General features: G+C 39.2%; 1 protein-coding gene across 3 annotated transcripts in view; it reads right to left on the reverse strand.

The window, feature by feature from the left end:
- The window catches only part of cdh31 (cadherin 31), a 51,707-nt gene that overhangs the window by 24,073 nt on the left and 8,718 nt on the right, over nt 1-18,916 (reverse strand). For 2 of the 3 annotated variants that reach the window (XM_043706764.1, XM_043706767.1), the window contains 5 exons: nt 8,716-8,909; nt 8,250-8,393; nt 6,186-6,341; nt 3,213-3,357; nt 1,099-1,271 (listed from right to left, as the gene is read on the reverse strand). In XM_043706764.1, the coding sequence (XP_043562699.1) occupies nt 1,099-1,271; nt 3,213-3,357; nt 6,186-6,341; nt 8,250-8,393; nt 8,716-8,909 (812 nt within the window). The remainder of the gene's footprint in view (nt 1-1,098; nt 1,272-3,212; nt 3,358-6,185; nt 6,342-8,249; nt 8,394-8,715; nt 8,910-18,916) is intronic. The other variant, XM_043706766.1, reaches the window with a different exon arrangement.

An 18,916-nucleotide genomic window follows, 5' to 3' on the forward strand; every position in this document is an offset into this window, starting at 1 on the left:
AAAACACATTTATAGCAACTCAACTCATTTCTACAACTCAATGAAGTCCAGTTGAAGGCCGAGATTGATAGATTCTTGTTGTCTCGAGGAATTAAGGGCTACGGGGAGAATGCTGGTAAGTGGAGCTGAAATGCGCATCAGCCATGATTGAATGGTGGAGTGGACTCGATGGGCCGAATGGCCTTACTTCCACTCCTATGTCTTATGGTCTTACCTGTGACTCCACTTTCAAGGAGCTATGAACCTGTACTCCAAAGTCTTTGTACAGCAACACTCCCCAGGACTAGGACCTTACGATAAAGTGTATAAGTCCTGCTAAGATTTGTCTTTCCAAAATGCAGCACCTCACATTTATCTAAATTAAACTCCATTCCTTATTCCATTGGCTGACCTGATCAAGATCCCATTGTACTCTAAGCTTCTTTGCTGTCCACTACATCTTCAATTTTGATCAAGAGTGTGGTGCTGGAAAAGCACAGCAAGTCAGGCAGTATCTGAGGAAGAGTAGAATCAATGTTTCGGGCAAAAGGCCTTCCTGTGTCTCCAGCCCTCATTTTCTCCTCCAGTTGTGGTGTCATCTGAAAACTTACTAAGTCTGCCCCTATGTTCACATCCAAATTGTTAATATAAAAGTGATGAAAAGCAGTGGACCCAGCACCGACCCTTGAGGCACACCACTGGTTAAAGGCCTCCAGTCTGAAAGACAACCCTCCACCACCCTCTGCCTTCTACCTTTAAACCAGTTCTGTATTCTAATGTCTAGTTCTCCCTATACTCCATGTGATCTAACCTTGCTAACCATTCCACCATGAAAAGCCTTGTCAAACAACTTGAAGTCCATATAGATCACATCCACTGCTCTGTCCTCAATCCTCTGTTACTTCAAAAAACTCAAATATAGTTAGAAGGGATCCAAAAAAGTTTCTTCAAAACAAAAAAAAAGGCCATGATGCAATTTCCACCATGCTCCGAACCTCCTATGCTATAGTATTAGACCACATCAAGTGAGGGATCATTACATCTCAACAAGATGCTTAACATTTTAGTGATCAGCTCTTCATCACTGCACAATAGGCTTATTTATCTACGATCACTTACCTCTCTGTCAAGTCCACCACTTTGCACAGATATTAATCCTGTTTCTGAACTAATTGTAAACATTTGAGAGCTGGGCAACTCCGGTGTTTGAGACACAATAGAGTACCTAATTATCCCATTCAAAGTATCTGGTTGGTCTTTGTCTGTAGCTGTTACATTCATGAAGGAGGTACCTACCAAAACAAATGTTAACTTACATCAGTTACATAAAACCTGACATATTGATCATTGCCAAATAGTGATTCACTGCTCTCCTTGGAAATAGTGCTGTGAGATGTTTCAAGTCCATCTGATAAGGTGAATGCAGCTTTGTTTAAAGCTTTCATTCAATTGGGCAACTCTCCCTCTGAGTCACTAAAGTTTCAGTCTACTTGGAGTTCAAGTCTCTGGAGTGAGACTTGAAACCAAAAATCAGAGTCAGGCGTGGAAGTGGTACAAATGGGAGCATGGATGCTGGTCAAAAAAAGGAGGAAAGCAAAGATACATACACTTTGGCAGATGAGGCCAGAACCATATCAGTCATATTCTTATTGAATGTTAGAGCAAGTTTCAAAAGCCAAATGGCTCTTTTTGCTCTTGTATACCATGCACCCATGTTCCTAAAAGATTACAAAAAATGTTAATATGGTACTTTGTTTCAGCCTGCAGCACTGCCCTTACTGATTATAGTAATAAAAGGCTGCATTTTATCAAAAATTAGATGGGGTGCTATTTTATTTGGTACACAAGAGGCAGAATGCTGAAAGCAACAGTTTTAAAAATGAACCAAGTTAGGTAGTTTCAGTGAGGAGAAAGACTTCATAGACCTCAATGCAGAATTCCCTATACAGATGGTTTTTGCTTTCTTCAGAGCATGAAAACATGTGTTGAAGGCAGACCAATATATTACATAACATTTTAATGAAGTTACCCCCTAAAAGTAATTTGAGAAGGTAATTAGGATAACTAAAAGTTTGGGTAGAGTTTATAGCCATTTAACTATGTCATGTCTCATAGGAGCATGGGGATAATCAGCCATAACTGGATTAGATCAAGCAATGGACATTATTCCTTTTAAAGTTTCCTCCAAAACAAAAAGGTGCAGATCAAGAAAGATCACCGCAGAATGATGCTGAGCCCAAGACAAAACTGATTAAATGCATTACATCGCATGGAATGTTCAACTCTTGTTAACTGTACCACATTACGGAACTTATACACTGAAGCTTTCCATGGAGTGTGGCAGCACTGACATCTGTAGTAGTTTTGAAGGGCTGAACAGCCTAGTCTTGCTATTGTTCCTTACATTCTGGATTAGTGGTGCTGGAAGAGCACAGCAGTTCAGGCAGCATCCAAGGAGCTTCGAAATCGACGTTTCGGGCAAAAGCCCTTCAGACTGGAGAGGAGCTTGCTATCAATTGTCCAGAATGGTGATAACTTGGCAATCAAGCAGCATTACATTTACCGTCCAAATACTTAATGAGGCAGAGTGGCAGCAGAAAAGAAAAGTAAAAGGAAGCAAATCTTACATTCTTGATCATTCTACTTAAGGGATGTCTGTCTCAAGTGTCAAGAGACTCCTAGATCAGAAGTCAGCCCGATCAGCCACAAGACCACCCATGGCAAAAATTTTCAATGCAATGTAAACAGCATCTTTGAATTGACAGACAGCTGACGATTGCAGGACATGAAACTTTTGTCCCAGAAATATATTTTAATTCATATGGCTGTAGGCCCATGGAAAATTCTAAAAATGGGTTCCAAATGAAATGTCAGTCTAACGTGCAATTTACACAGGGGCTATGAGAAATATACATACAGAAGGCAAAAAGGTTCAGAATAAATAGGTAATTAAATTTTCATACAACAGCTCTGAAAAAGCAACATGGAAACAAAACAAAATCTGAACATTTAAAATAAGAGTAATGGCAAACTCTTCACTCAGGCAAAATTTCAATGAGATTTTTGTCTACAATCGTCATTCAAAACTATATTTCAATTATATAAACATGTTGGAATTCTAATAAACATAGGTTAAAATGCATCAGTTAATATAGTTTAGACTGAGGTATCAGTATAAAATAATATGCCAGCTAGTGTATTCTGGAATAAGAAAACTGAAATTGCCCATTTACCTGGTGTAGCTCCTTCTGCGATATACCCATAGAATGTTGAAGAGGTAAATTCGGGCCTGTTATCATTCTGGTCAATTACCTTGATCGTTATGTCTACAGGTTGTTCAACAATTACTCCTTGCAAATCTTTTGCAATAGCTGTCAGCTATACATAAGTGATAGAAATAAAACTATTAGAATAACTGGGAAAAAAAATTGCAAAACAACTTCAACACCAAAAATGCCATGAAAATTCTGTAGAGCATATGGTTTTGTCAGCTGACTCACTTCTTCCAAGAAATGGTGAACTCCGAGTGCCACTATGATTCATAACAGAAGACTGCAAGGTGGCAAGGAAGCAGCATAAGTGCTGGCATGCTTAGGTTGGACGGGAAGTGTTGGAGGTGGGACAGGTGGGTTGTGTCTGACAACAGGACTGTGCTGGGGATGAAAGGGGAGGTGATCATGTGGTTGGGGATATTGTTTGGGATGGAGGTGATAAGTTGGGGTCATTTGATTTGTTCCTCAAAATCTACATCACCATTTTTCAAAGACTCAAACTTTTTCTCAGTAGTTATTTCCTTCACTAATATAGACCTCCAATTTAAAACTGATTTTAAAAAATGGTTCCAGGCGTTGCTGAGTGGAATCTTCAATTTCCCAAGAAATTCCTTCAATCTACAAGGATAGAGAATCCGCAGGGTCCCCGTGTGCAACTCCTAATGTGCTTCAGAAATGATTATCTGACCATCAGAACATCCAGGCCTTGTAGATTTTGTCTTGAGGGTTAGTAAATCTGTACACTCCCCTGCCTGAGATAGTTTAAGTGCAATGAAGCAAATAGATATTTTGATCATCAAGTATTTGTGAACAATGAGAAGATATTCTTCTTAGACCAAAGTGGATGATATTGGGAGAATAAAATTAGAAGAAACTTGAAAAGCTTTGCTTCACACTTTACAGTATCAGTTACAGAATTTACTTATACTTAAATTTGTAAAGCAGCCATTCATGTATCATTAGCACGAATTGGAGAAGTCTGCAACAAATTAAAGCGCCATGTCCAACACAATATGGCTCACACATTAAATAATTGAACAATGTAAATAAAACTGCTACAAGATAAAATTTAGAAAAGGAAAAAAGATACTTAAAAACATTCAGGACAATTGCGTTGGAGAGTGATGATATTAAAATAATTTTTAACAAAGAAATTAGCTAGCATCAAAGCATCATTTTCTCAACATCTGAATAGGTTATCGCATATTACAACTAGGAATAGGGAATATAATTGTAATTAAATATACCCAGAATTTTAAAAAAGTGTGCACTGCTGCTCATAAACATTAAAAGAAAAGTTCTGCTAACATTTAAAGATACAAGCTTCCAAAATGCTTTTTATACCTGGATCAGTACTGCATTCCATCTATCTAAACTATGTGGCACACTTTCCTAAAGGGTTGTCATGATTTTGAGGAGCTGGTGTTGGACTGGGGGTGGACAAAGTTAAAAATCACAACTCCAGGTGAGAGTCCAACAGGTTTATTTGGAAGCACTAGTTTTCAGAGCTCCTTAACCACCTAATGAAAGAGCAGCGCTCCAAAAGCTAGTGCTTCCATAAACCTGTAGGAGTATAACTTCGTGCTTTGGTGATTTAACTTTCTTAAAGGGATCATACATTACTAGAAAAGGGTTAAGTGATAATCAAATGTGCTTAAACATAATACACAATTGTTCTTAACTAAATATTCAATATCCTCTGGCATCATAAGACTAATAGTCACCCATGACCCTATCACTCACAGAATCATTTTGTCATTTGTTTTATTCCTTTTAAAAGGATTGTTCCTTCTCCAGGATGTAGGTTTGCTCACTGAGCTGGAAGGTTCATTTTCAGACATTGTCACCATACTAGGCAACATCTTCAGTGAGCCTCCAAATGAAGCACTGGTATTGTTGTCCACTTTCTAGTCATATGTTTCAGCTTCCATGGGTTGGTGATGTCATTTCCTGCGGTGACATCTTTTCCTATGTTGATGTCATTTTCTGTTCTTTTTCTCAGGAGGTGGTAAATGGGATCCAAGTCAATGTGTTTGTTGATAGAAGCATGGCATTCCAACCAGAACTCTAGGAAGTTGTGTGTCTGTTTGGCTTGTCCTAGGAAGCATGTGTTGTCCCAGTCGAAGAGGTGTCTTTCATCATCCGTATGTAAAGCTACTAGTGACAGTATCTCTCACTAGTATCCTTGCATATGGTTGAGGAAGGACACCACTTTGACTGGGCCAACACATCCATCCTAGGACGAGCCAAACAGAGGCATGTTCCAGAATTCCAAGGAGCATGGCATTCCAACCGAACTCTATCAACAAACACTGATTTGGATTCCATTTACAACGCTCAGAGGAAAACAGGAAGTGATGTCACGACTGTAAATGACATCACCAACCCAAGGAAACTCAAGCATATGACTAGAAAGTGGGCTACACCACCAGTGCTTCATTCAGAGGCTCACTGTTTGATGACGAAACATCAGAAAACGGACCTGCCAGCTCAGCGAACAAACCTACATCCAGAATCTCAACCTGAGCTACAAATCCTCTCAAAACTAGTTTCTTCTCCAGTGCATAAAAATCTGATATTCCCAAAGTCTCAAAGACAACGAAATGGCTCAATCTAGCATATGCACTTTTATCTGGAGCAGTCAGGCTTTGGTTTGAAGCTGGTTTTGTCAACCTTTGCTAGATTATAAATTGGATTGTATGCAGAAATACATTACCAGTGATTGTGTTTAATAGTGCTGTTACACAGGCTTTGAACTTCTCCCACAATTATAATATTCCAGTTAAATGGAGTAGCCCCAGCATATGAAGCGAGAACGATATATTCAGCGTACAGGACTGATTACTGGCTTAATGCAAAGCAATAACTGAAAGTAGCGAAGATAATTGCAATAAAGACAGCACAACCTCGAAAATTTAAAGAAATGAAACTCACTTTGTATGAATCTTTTTGCTCTCTGTCTAGAGGTGAATGCACACTAATTGAACCATCATCACTCTTTATCGTAAACAAGCCCCGAGGTGGCTCATCAGCACCAGGTCCTTTGATAAAATACTGTAAAGTGATTTCTTTTTGCCGACTGGACTTTATCTGCAAAAAAAAAAAAATTAAATTCTGAGTATGTCATTTTGACAGCCCTTAGTCCCAAGTCACAATTTTATCAGGGCTAGTGGATTTGGCATTGAAATGATGAATAAGAGAAACTTTAGCTTGAAAAATATTCTACTACATCAAGATTCATCCTCCTGGTACTATTAATAGTGAAGGAGGCATTTGGTATGCTTTCCTTTATTGGTCAGAGTATTGAGTACAGGAGTTGGGAGGTCATGTTGCAGCCGAACAGGACATTGGTTAGGCCACTTTTAGAACATGGTGTGCAATTCTGGTCTCCTTCCTATCGTAAAGATGTTGTGAAACTTGAAAGGGTTCAGAAAAGATTTACAAGGATGTTGCCAGGTTTGGAGGATTTGAGCAATAGGGAGAGGCTGAACAAGCTGAGGACTGTTTTCCCTGGAGCGTCGGAGGCTGAGGAGTGACCTTATAGAGGTTTAAGATAATGAGGGGCACGGATAGGACAAAGAGACTAAGTCTCTTCCCTGGGGTAGGGTAGTCCAGAACTAGAGGGATAGGTTTAGGGTGAGAAGGGAAAGATATAAAAGAGACCTAAGGGGCAACTTTTTCATGCAGAGGGTGGTACGTGTGTGGAACGAGCTGCCAGAGGAAGCGGTGGAGGCTGGTACAATTGCAACATTCAAAAAGGCATCTGGATGGGTATATGAATAGGAAGGGTTTGGAGGGATATGGGCTGGGTGCTGGCAGGTGGGATTAGATTGGGTTGGGATATCTGGTTGGCATGGACGCGTTGGACTGAAGGGTCTGTTTCCGTGCTGTACATCTACGACTATAAAGAAGTCATCAGTTGATATAATGCTTAAATGGAAAAAGTTCAGCCACATTTTCTAGTAATTTTTTTCAAAAAACTAAGAACAGCTTGGAAATATTGCTACCAATATTTGCACATCTTTCTCGTGTGAAGAAACTTTTGGAATTTTCCAAAAAAAAAAAACAAGATTGCAATGTGTGTAATCTACTTATATAATGAGGAAACAGTGACAGTGACAAATCATTAGTGGAGGAAAGTAGCCGCTTCGAGACGCATTGCAAAGATTAAACTTAAATTAGTCTGACAGTTTTGGAAAATATCAAGCTACAAGCTTATAGGTCTCCCCACTGCATGTAGACAGTAAAATGTTTCAGTCAGGTGGTTATAAAAGTCATAAAACATGTAGTTCAAAAACATGTTGGAAATCCTGTTTTGATTTCATAGAAGACCAGCTGAGAAAGGCAATTGAAAACTAAAAATGCTTGCAAAATTTAATGGTCTCCTATGTTTCATTGACAGGTTCTTCCAACTGGTCAATCAGAGTTGGTTGCTGGACAAGCCTTCAGTTTTGTTTTCTCTATCATGGTTTTCCTGTTTTATTTGTATACCCTCCCTTTTCAGTTCAGAATTGTTATCGGAAGTCTGAAATAACCAGAGAGATGGCAACGCATTGAACAAGAAACAACTTTGACTGAGTTAAAGTTTAGAAAATAGTAGAGTAACATCATTTCTCTCCTCATTGTGTGCAGCCTGTTTTTACCTTAAATTTGCTTTGTACATCTGTGCATGCACATCTTCAAGGGGTCAATCTGCGAATGATTGGTGCAGTTACTCTGTGTTGCTGCAGAAACATTGATATACAGGTATCCTCTGCCTTCGAAAGTTCACTCTCCACCACTTTGCTTTTACAAAAGACCTACATCAGTACCGGTTTTTGCTAACTGAAGTTAGCAAAAGAGGATTTTCACTTTTACGAGAAAAGGTGAAATTTTCCTCCATATAAATTAGTGCTTTTTTGCTTTGTGCCACTTCAGCTTACAAAAAGTTTCATAGGAAAGCTCTACTTTCGGACAGCTGGGATTCCTGTATCACATTTATGAAAGGTAAAAACAAACCTGTATAACAAATTTTGGGTAGTCTCCTCTCTCATTTTCTGGAAAATTGATAGTAGGAATTATCCATTCTCGCTTCTTCCTTCTCAGGGATGCACCTGACGAACGTTGAGACCGCATAATCAGGACTTTCCCAGAGTTTTTCTGCTAAAATACAAAATCAGGGCATTTGACAGTGAACTCAACATTTGGGTAAAATACAAAGGCTCTCTCAAAAACCAAAAAGAATGAATACATTTAAACGTTAAAGAATTAAATTTAGAATAAAATATTAACAATTTGCTACAATTGCTAAAATAAAATGAAATGGGGTTATATCTGGATGATTCCCAGTCTAAAGGGTATGTTTGCTGAGAAAATCGCATGAAAATTATAGTAGTCATAGCTCTTCTCTGAAGATGTGGCTGTAATGTGTTCACAGCACTAAAGTGACGGAAGATATTCACTTCCATGAAAAACAAAAATTTACCTTTTCTCTATTTATTAGAACAGTAACAGTAGCATCCCATTCCTCATCCTCACTACGTGCAGTAACAAGAAAACTTGCATGGCTTTCTGGGGACATCAGCTTTTTAACAGACACGGTTCCATCGTTGTATATTTTGAAGCGTGGATCATGAATTTCAAAAGTCACATTTTTCTGTCCACTGCAGTCAAAGTGAACTATTAAAATAAAAATTGAAAGAAATAAATTTTTCAGACCAACCCACCAGCAGTGAACAAATCAGTTGAGGTACACATCATAAATTTTATTTACGACTGCCATTCCAAAGTCAATGTTCCTTTTAGGTGGACTTTGCACTGCTATTACCTATCATGAAATACAACCGAATTCTCACCATGGGTTTAATATTCCCAGTAGAACATACATTCCTACAGTTTTAAATCTTTGCGCTTTGTTTTGTTTCTCTCCTTAACTTGTGGCAGTAGTGACAATTTGTTGGATTCTAATTCCAATCACGGACACATGCCATAGATACACACCTAAATGAGTAATACTAATGAGGGAGTGTCATCGGAGTATTAAGAAACTGGTGTATATGTAGCACCACTAATACAATGAAAATGTCCATGTGGTTCACGGGAGCCTTAGAGAATGAAGTGTGACACTAAACCAGATTAGGTCAGATGACCAAAAGCTTGATCAGAGGGGTATGTTTTCAGGGCTGTCTTATGGGGACTAGCAAGGTGGAGAGATACACCGAAGGAATGAGAGAGCTTAGAGCCTAGGCATGAAGCAATTATAATAAATAAAGGAAATGCAAGTCAAAATGGTGATCCTGTCATTGCCTGAAATTGAGACACAAGTAATCAAAATCCCCATTGCTGATCAATTGCAACCCCCTGTCACGTGAGATTAACCTGACACAGACTACGGCCAAGATATAGTCGTCCGTACACTGGGAGTGGGAGTGAGAGTCTTCAGTGGCGATGGATTCTTGTCTCATGAAGGCAAGCTTCAATCAGCCACTTTAGAACTGGCTGGCAAATTTCTCAGCAAATCGTAAGTTTTTATATTGAAGTGCCACCTGCCAGAAGTTGCTTTCCATATCCACCATTTGCCAATATAGGGCAAAGCTTTTAAGGGATGAAAAGGCAAGTCTTGCCAAGAGGTAAGATTCAAGAGGATTGGAGGCAAGGGCTAACCTTCAGCAGCCACATTCATGCCCCCATTAGCTTCTGAATGGAGCCACCAACCCTCCACACCCCTCAACCCAGCAAAGTGGTCAGTATTTTTCCCCCAAACTGGGAAACAACCACCCTTCCCAATTAAAAGCAAAGTACTTTGGATGTTGGAGATCTGAAATAAAAAACAGGAAGTGCTAGAGAGGCCCAGCATATCTAGCAGCATCTAAGGAGAGGAAATCAGAGTGAATACTGAGTCCAATAGCTTTTACAGCAGAAAGGAGTGTGTTCGAGTTAGTGGTGTGAGGAAGCCCTTAAGTGGCCATGAATAGGCCATGTATGACCTTAATTGGTAGTCAGTCAGGAAGGTCACCCAAGAATCTTCTTGTCCAGCACTTAATTTCATACCACATTTAACTTTTAGTTACATTATTGGTCTCCCAAGTTTTTCATCAGTCCTTGTGAAGTTGTCAGTACTTGGAGCACATTTTGTAGACAACCTCCATTATTGTACCAAAGCGGTAATTCACATTGGAGTGTTTGGATAGTCAGTATCAACAGACTGCTCAACTGTAGGAGACAAAGGTAAGCCTGTTGCTACTGTCACATGTCAACACGTGTGTACATGGAAAATGAATTGCAACAGAGTTATCAGAAGAACACAAGGTGCCTTTTAACTTTCAATTCAACAGGAACAGAGATCAAATGAAGAGACCCATCTCTATCTAGGATGAGATCAGTCACTGAGTGGACAAGGTATTGAACCATAAATCTATTTTCCTCACGACAGATTTAAATTGGATAAGCCATTGGAAAAACAGACTTGCTTCTTTATATTGGTAGAATGAAAGGCAAAACACTCAAACTTAAATCTACATTGTACAAAGAAATGGATAGAGCTTTAAATGTAGTTAAAAAATTGCTCCCCATCACTAATACACAACCAAAAGAAAAATAACAAATCGTGTTTCCCTGAAAGTTTCTGCAAATGGGGGGGTGTACTTTTCACTGCAGTTTTTGCAAAGACGCACCACTAATGTCCGGGGAAGGAGATTTGAGGCTAGCAGGAAATCTGAAAATTAAAATTAAAGACTGCAGCATGTCTCTCCAAATTAACAACAGGGATCATTTAAAAACTTTCTATCTCCATTTCTCAGCTAATAACCAACCGGTTAGCATTAAATACGGAAATTCAGAAGTCTTAGTCTGATTTTCCGTTCCTCCAAAAGTCTCATGATTGTGAAACATCAGAAATGTTTGGCATTGCAACATGAAGAACATTAGGTTGTGTGTTGTTGTTTAAGTTATTCAGGTGTATATAAATTTATAAAAGTATGAACACAGTCTTAATTACTGCCAAGCAACTTTACTGGCCAAGCAACTTTACTGGCTAAGAAACTCATGCAGACAATCATTTCTTCAGAATTTCATGATTGTTGAATTTTAAAAAATGGAAAATAATTTTCTACTTCTATAACTTCTTGCTTTTTGTACTTCATTCTAAATTAAATGCAATACTGTAATTTATACCTCCTGGTTTGACAGCGTCTTGGTAAGAAATCTTCAACATGACAATGAAAAAGCCACAATGGCTTTTTTTGTTCACTCACAACAGACCTCCTTTAGAAGGAGATGTAAGCAGAGAAGAAACTCTAGAAAAGTTCTAATTTATCTCTCAATGATTCACTAAAGGTCTACGGACAGCATAGGCATAATGAATGGTTAATGCTATTCCTTCCCCACTGTGAAACAGCTCATGAACAATTCTTCTTGATGTGGAATTACCTCAATTCAAAAAGGACTTGATTTAACACCACAGTTTCTGTGGTTTAACAAGATACTTAAGAAATTAGAAAATTAGAACAGCTCTAATGGATCATTTTCTTTTCCAATTCAATGAGGAGTCAGGATTTAATTAATTCAAAATTCATCCATGGAGTTAGAGAAAGCTTGTTATTCCCAAACCTTAAACACATCTGTTGAGTTATGTTATGAGAATTTACAGGGCAAATTGGGCATCCATCCCATTGATTGTCCCTGCACCAGTGCAGCAAGTCCTCTACAAGTTTTTGAAAAACACATGGATATTAAGGAAGTTAGGAATTTTCAATATATGTACCACTTGTCTTCAAATGTACCTTAGTTATTTGTCTTAACTAAGCCTTTACAACCAGAATCAAATCAAAAACATTACTGCAACCAACACTTCATGCAATACCTTCACTTATTGCACAGCTAAATCCAGTAGTTGAAGCTGTCAAAGTCATAATATTTAAAATCAACTACAGCACGTATTCAAATAACACCAGGTTATAGTCCATCAGATTTATTTGGAAGCAGTAGCTTTCAGAGCATTGCTCTTTCACAATCTAATGAAGGAGCAGTGCCCTGAAAGCTAGTGTTTCCAAATAAATCTGTTGGACTATAACCTGTGTTGAGAGACTATTAAACTTTGTCCACCCTAGTCCAACAGCAGCATCTCCACATGCATTCAAATAGGCACTGAATTTCTATAAAATGAAGTAGTTGATTTGGACTTTTAAATATTAAGATTGGTACTGACACCACCCAAAGATGGATTCAGAATCCCTCCAGGGACAACTTTCCCCAATTTCATCTGACTTACTTCTGGATAACAATTATTCTGATTTAGATGTTAGCTACTGAAGGTTACAGAGAAGGCAGCATTATTGAAGACAATTTCAAACAGAAGTTGCGTACTAGAATTGTTCATTGGGCTCACTCTGTTCCCATTTTGAGATCATGACTTTAGGTGTCTGGAAAATTTGGACAGAGATTGAAATGCAATATATTTGGTGGATTGTATGCAGCTTTAGCTAGAAAAGCAAGGGAATGAGCTATTTTGTTGCAGAATTAGAATGATTATAGTGGATTTAATCCTTGCAGTCTAAGTTCACTGGTTTAGATATACACTATCAGGTTTCACCAGTGAATAGCAGGGAGATTTCTAAGTAACACAAAATTATTTAGAATACTCAAGAACTAGCAGAAAACATAAAAAGCATACGTGGAAATGTCAAAGGTAAGATGTGAATTACATCAAAATACCGTTCACGAATGGATTAAAAAGCTACAATTGAATGATTTTGAAAGCAATAACAATTCATAAGAGACATTATAAACCACAGGCTCCAGCCTCAAAAGTTGCTTATGCAGTTATTACAGATATCCATGCCCTATCCATGCCCCTCAAAAAAAAGCTTGATAAGAGAGAATCTTCAAAACTTTAAAAGGCAAACGTCTTTTGAAATCTTGTTTAACCCAGGGCCACAGGACAAGTACAAAAGAGAGAACTAATTGCAGGAGTGTAATATGAAACTCAAACAAAGTCCAAACACAAATCAAGGAATGTTGAAAACATTGAAAAGTCTGCACCTGCAGAGTAACCTTTTGCTAACTTAGTTATCTTTTCTCCCCCCCCCCCCCCCAAAAAAAATAAGATTGAACGTTCCTTTGTAAGTTCTCTATAGAAGTTGTAGAAACTCAAAGTATAAACTCTGAGTTTGTGTGGATATTTTGTCCAAAAAAAAAGTCAATAAAAAAAACTCTTACCTATAGAGCATGAAACTATTAACTTTTTTTTCAACCGATAGTTGGCAGTGGTTGCAATAACAAAAATGAAGCACTTTTGATGTCACTTGTTTTGGTAACAACAGCACTGATTATCTAGTTTCACGTGACGTAATGGTCAGCTTTTCTACTTTAGTAAACAAACTGAAAAATCAGGTTAAAATGCTCAATGATGCCATACTAGGTGACTGGCAAGACAATAGCATATGCTAATTGTATGGTTGATGGCCAGGACTCACTTTGGAGCCAGTGACATCCAGGTAACAACAGCAATTCATCATAAACTAAAAGTCAAAGAGAAGTACAATATGGAAACAAACTTTTCAGTCCAACTCGTCCATGCCGACCAGATATCCCTACTTAATCTAGTCCCATTTGCCAGCATTTGACCCATATCCTTCTAAACCCTTCCTATTCATATACACATCCAGATGCCTTAAGTGTTGCAATTGTACCAGCCTCTACTATCTCCTCTGGTAGCTCATTCTATGTATGCACCACGCTCTGCATGAGAATGTTGCACCTTAGGTCCCTTTTAGATCTTTCCCCTCTCACTCTAAACCTATGCCCTCCAGTTCTGAATTCCTCCACACCAGAGAAAAGACCTTGTCTCTTTACCCTATCCATGCCCCTCATGATTTTATAAACCTCTATGAGATCACCCCTCAACCTCCAACACTCCAGGGAAAACAGCCTCAGCGTATTCAACCTCTCCCTATAGCTCAAATTCTCCAACCCTGGCAACATCTTTGAAAGTCTTTTCTGAACTCTTTCAAGTTTCACAACATCTTTCTGATAGGAATGAGACCAGAATTGCACGCAATATTTCAAAAGTTGCCCAACCAATGTCCTGTACAGCCATAACATAACGTCAACTCCTGTACTCAATACTCTGACCAATAAAGAAAAGCATACTAAATGCCTTCTTCACTATCCTATCTACCTGCAACTCTACTTTCAAGGAACTATGAACCTGCACTCCTATGGTCTCTGTTCAGCAACACTGTCTCTGACCATACCATTAAGGGTATAGGTCCTGCTAAGATTTGCTTTCCCTAAATGCAGCAGCTCACATTTATCCAAATTAAACTCCATCTGCCACTTCTCAGCCCGTTGGCCCATCTGATCAAGATCCTATTGTAATCACAGGTAACCTTCTTTGCTGTCCACTACACCTCCAATTTTGGCGTCATCTGCAATCTTACTAATTATACCTATGTTCATATCCAAATCATTTATATAATATGATGAAAAGCAGAGGACTCAGAGTGCCACAAGGATCAGTGCTATCTTCTACTGTCTTCTTTGAGCCAGTTCTGTATCCAAATGACTAGTTCTCCCTATATTCCATGAGATCTAACTTTGCTAACCAGTCTCCCATGGGGAACCTTGTCAAACACCTTACTGAAGTCTCATAGATCACATTCAGCGCTCTGCCCTCAAATTATCCTTTTACTTTTTCAAAAAACTCAATCAAGTTTGAGAGACATGATTTGCCACACAAAGCCATGCTGACTATCCCTAATTAGTCCTAGCCTTTCCAAATACATGTAAATCCTGTCCTTCAGGATTCCCTCCAACAACTTGCCTACCACCACCGTCAGGCTCACCGGTCTATAGTTCCCTTGCTTATCCTTACCACCTTTCTTAAATAATGGCACCACTTAGCCAAGCTGCCATCTGTAGTAATGCCTGAACGGCTAAGGGAAGGATATGGTAAACAACTTTTTGTTCAGTGTTTCAATTATCTTACATCAAGTAAACTGCCTATGAGATCTTAGTTACAAAACTAGATGGTGCTCAACTCAATAACAAATGGCTATGGTAGCCTAATGGTTAGGGTCCTCTGCTAGCAAATTAGAGAACATTGGTAAATAATTAGAAAAAGTTTGCTGATAATGCACACCCACAAAAAATGATCATGAAACCTGCTAGATTATCTCAATATTTTATTTATGCCTTTCTATCTCCATCTTGTCTGGCCTACTTGTAATTGTACTCCCAAAGATGGGTAATAAATACTGCCTTACTATGGTCACCTACATTCCATCAGTTTAAAAAAAATGAACAAATCAATTTTGTTTTATTTGCATTTGGACAATGTTGCTACATCTGATAGTGATCAATGTCTCACATGACCATGCTTTTGTCTCAAAACCCCTTTCAAACTGTTTCATAGATCACAGCTACCTTTGTTCAACATGACCTCCTATTCCAGACAACACTTATGCCATTATAAAACCAAGCTGGCATCAATTCTGCACCAAGATCAGTCACAAAGAAATACTGGTATTCTGTCAGTCTCTGAATGGCTGCTAATTAGATCAACAAAGTATTCTCACTGCACACTTTCCACGGATCAGAGTACAACAAAAAGATGCTGACAAAAAGCCAGCTCATTCACATTGTAAAACTGAAGTATGTTTGAAAAAGGTGGTGTAACTGGCTTCCATTACTACTGTGTATAAAACTGTTTTCACAACAATTTGATTAAAATACTGGTAATGAAGCACACTCCCTCATGTATTTTGAAATTCATTAAAAGTGAATGGAAAAGATCGTTAAACATATACAGCTAGCTTCAACCTCTTACTCCCAAGTGAGTAATGCTAGTTCTAGCAGCAGCAGCCAGCAGTTTGGGTCTTTTTAACAACCAACCTGTTTTTAAAAATTCAGATGCTGGAGGAGATTAGGGAGTCCAAAATTAGAGTGGTGCTGGAAAAGCACAGCAGGTCAGGCTCTGAGCAGAAAGAAAAAAAAAAATTGACATTTCGGGCAAAAGCCCCTCATCAGGAATGATGCTGGGAGCCTCGGGAGTGGAGAAGTGTGTGTGTGTGTGCGTGCGCGCAGCTCGGGAGAAGGTAGCTGAGAGTGCAATAGGTGGATGGAGGTGGGGTTAATGGCGATAGATCGGAGGGGGGGGTGGAGCGGATAGGTGAGAAGGAAGATTGACAGGTGGGAGAGGTCATGGGGAAAAGGTGCTGAGCTGGAAAATTGGAACTGAGGTAAAGTGGGGGCGGGGGGGGGGGGGGGAACGTGGAGCAGAATGAGGAAACTGGTTGAAATGTCCGGCCACGGGGCAGTGGGGTTGATTAGTGCAGGTGTCAATGGAAGCCTTAGGTTTGCTTTTGAGAAGATCTCTTGCTCCTTCCAATCCATGAGGAACAGTTATAGTGTGGTTTTGTCATCATTTCCAACCCTGCTTGCAACATTAGAGCCCAATCTTATAGAATTTAAAAAAAAAGATACTGTGTTATACACTGCAATGGTCCTCTGAGGAAGAGTTAGTGGCAGCCTAACTACTAGTGCTACTTCTGAGCATCGCAATGTGTGACAAGTTAATTATAAAGTCACCGACAAAAAAGGGAAAGATGTCAACTAAATTTTATCCCCATGTCCCACCCATCCTACCCCAAATCTGGTCTGTGCCAGGAGACAGGATTTTAAAAACATTGCAGTAGATTCAGCACTCAAAAGCTAAAAAGGGACCAAAGGAACAAACCAACATTGCCACCTACAAATAATGCATCAGTACCAGAGGGACTATAAACATGAAGGAAAATTTATAGTCTGGCTTTTTCAGAGGTTACCGCCAAGGACTCAATAGTATCAATATTGAAAATTTCAAACAAAGAATAAAGTCTATCAGGATGCAAATTTCAGGACTTGTTTTATAGATTTTTGTTTAATTAAAATGCTTGTTGTTCAGGTTTTGAAAATCAAAGATTAATAAAATTAGTTTGTTCAATATGTAAAAGGCCAGGGGAAGAAGAGTTTGAGAATAATATACAGAAATTTTAAAATGGTGGTTGATTCGACCTGAAGATTGAATAATGTAGATGGAAATAGTTAAAACTGCTTTCTGATTTGAATCTCATGCTGTCTAATTGAGACAGTAAGAGCACGAACAAGCAAAAAGAACAAGTGACCAAAGAAAGCAGAGAATTTAGTAGTGATAAGCGTGAATTAAAGCTAGGTAGAAAACCCAAAGCTCTGCTCCTTCTTCATTTGTTGAAGGGCTGTGTGCACTAATGTTGTGAAACCTGAAAAAGCATTCACTGAACAGAAAGGAATCAATAGAACCTATTCATCAATTTGCAACTCAACAGCATTGCAGCAAGGCCTTTAAAGTTAAATCCTCTCTCCTTTTCTTCCCACACCCATAGTTATTAAACCTGTAGGCACAAATGTACAAGGATAGCAATTATTTTGCCTCACCCTAAGTTACAACTGAAACTGGTTTTTCAACCCCAGGCGTTCTGTTTACACAGCACGACATTCCAGTCCAGGCAAGCCCAAGGATTACAGGTATCTGAAGCAAAAGCTGACATTTTGCTAGACAGAAGGATGTGCTTATTTCACAACTCTCAAAGTTATTTATCAGATGCCATTGCTATATGGTTGAACTGCAAAGCCAGAGTCAAGGTTTGGGAACATTTAGTCACCGTGTATGAGGAATTGCATGTTACTGTTGTTGACAAAGTTATCACTTACTGTATCTGCTTTTTTTAAGTGAGGCTGTGAGCAGGAGAGCGAGAAAAGGGTGCAACAGGTCAAAGCATGTGCAATGAATTTTGCAGCAGTGAAAAGACCTCTGTTGCACCTATGGACAGTGCATACTCCCTCCGAGAGAGCTGAGCATGTAAAGGGCAGACAGTCCAGCTCCACCACACCCTTCATGATTCATTGCCTGGACCTGTTAATGGCAACTTAAGGAAGGCCCACAAGGAAGTCCTCTAACCTAGCCACCACCTTTCCTTCTCTGCGCTCCTCCTTCTGCAGGGTACTTATAGATCTTGACAGCAGAGTGAATTGCGATAAACATTTAAGAACAGCTGCTTCAAAAAGAAAATTTAAACATAAGTGGAACTAAAAAAAAAACAAACTATTTCCTCCAGGCCACACAATTACATGCAATCTGACACTGAGTGAACATACTTAAACGGTTACCCCATGGGAGTGCTGCATTTAATACTCTTCAGCCTAGATCCCCAATGGAAACAGGAAAGGCCCACTTTGACAGCTATCCATTGGGGAATGTAGGGCATTAGGGTGGCATGGTGGCTCAGTGGTTAGCACTGCTGCCTCACAGCACCAGAGACCCAGGTTCAATTCCAGCCTCAGGCGACTGTGTGGAGTTTGCACATTCTCCCCATGTCTGCGTGGGTTTCCTCCAGGTGCTCCAGTTTCCTCCCACAGTCCAAAGATGAGCAGGTTAGGTGAATTGGCAATGCTACATTGACTAATGCACCTAACAATATAGGCAGAGAGAAATGGGTCAGGGTGGGTTAGTCTTCAGAGTGTCACTGTGGACTTGTTGGACTGAAGGGCCTGTTTCCACACTGTAGGGAATCTAATCTAACCATTACACTAAAGCGTATTCAGGCTGTGGACAGAGGTAAGGAAGTGAAAAGGGTGCAGTAACAGCCCAAATAGGAATATCCTCTGCGCTG

This window comes from Chiloscyllium plagiosum, chromosome 17, assembly GCF_004010195.1.
Source record: "Chiloscyllium plagiosum isolate BGI_BamShark_2017 chromosome 17, ASM401019v2, whole genome shotgun sequence".
Classification (NCBI taxonomy): domain Eukaryota; kingdom Metazoa; phylum Chordata; class Chondrichthyes; order Orectolobiformes; family Hemiscylliidae; genus Chiloscyllium; species Chiloscyllium plagiosum.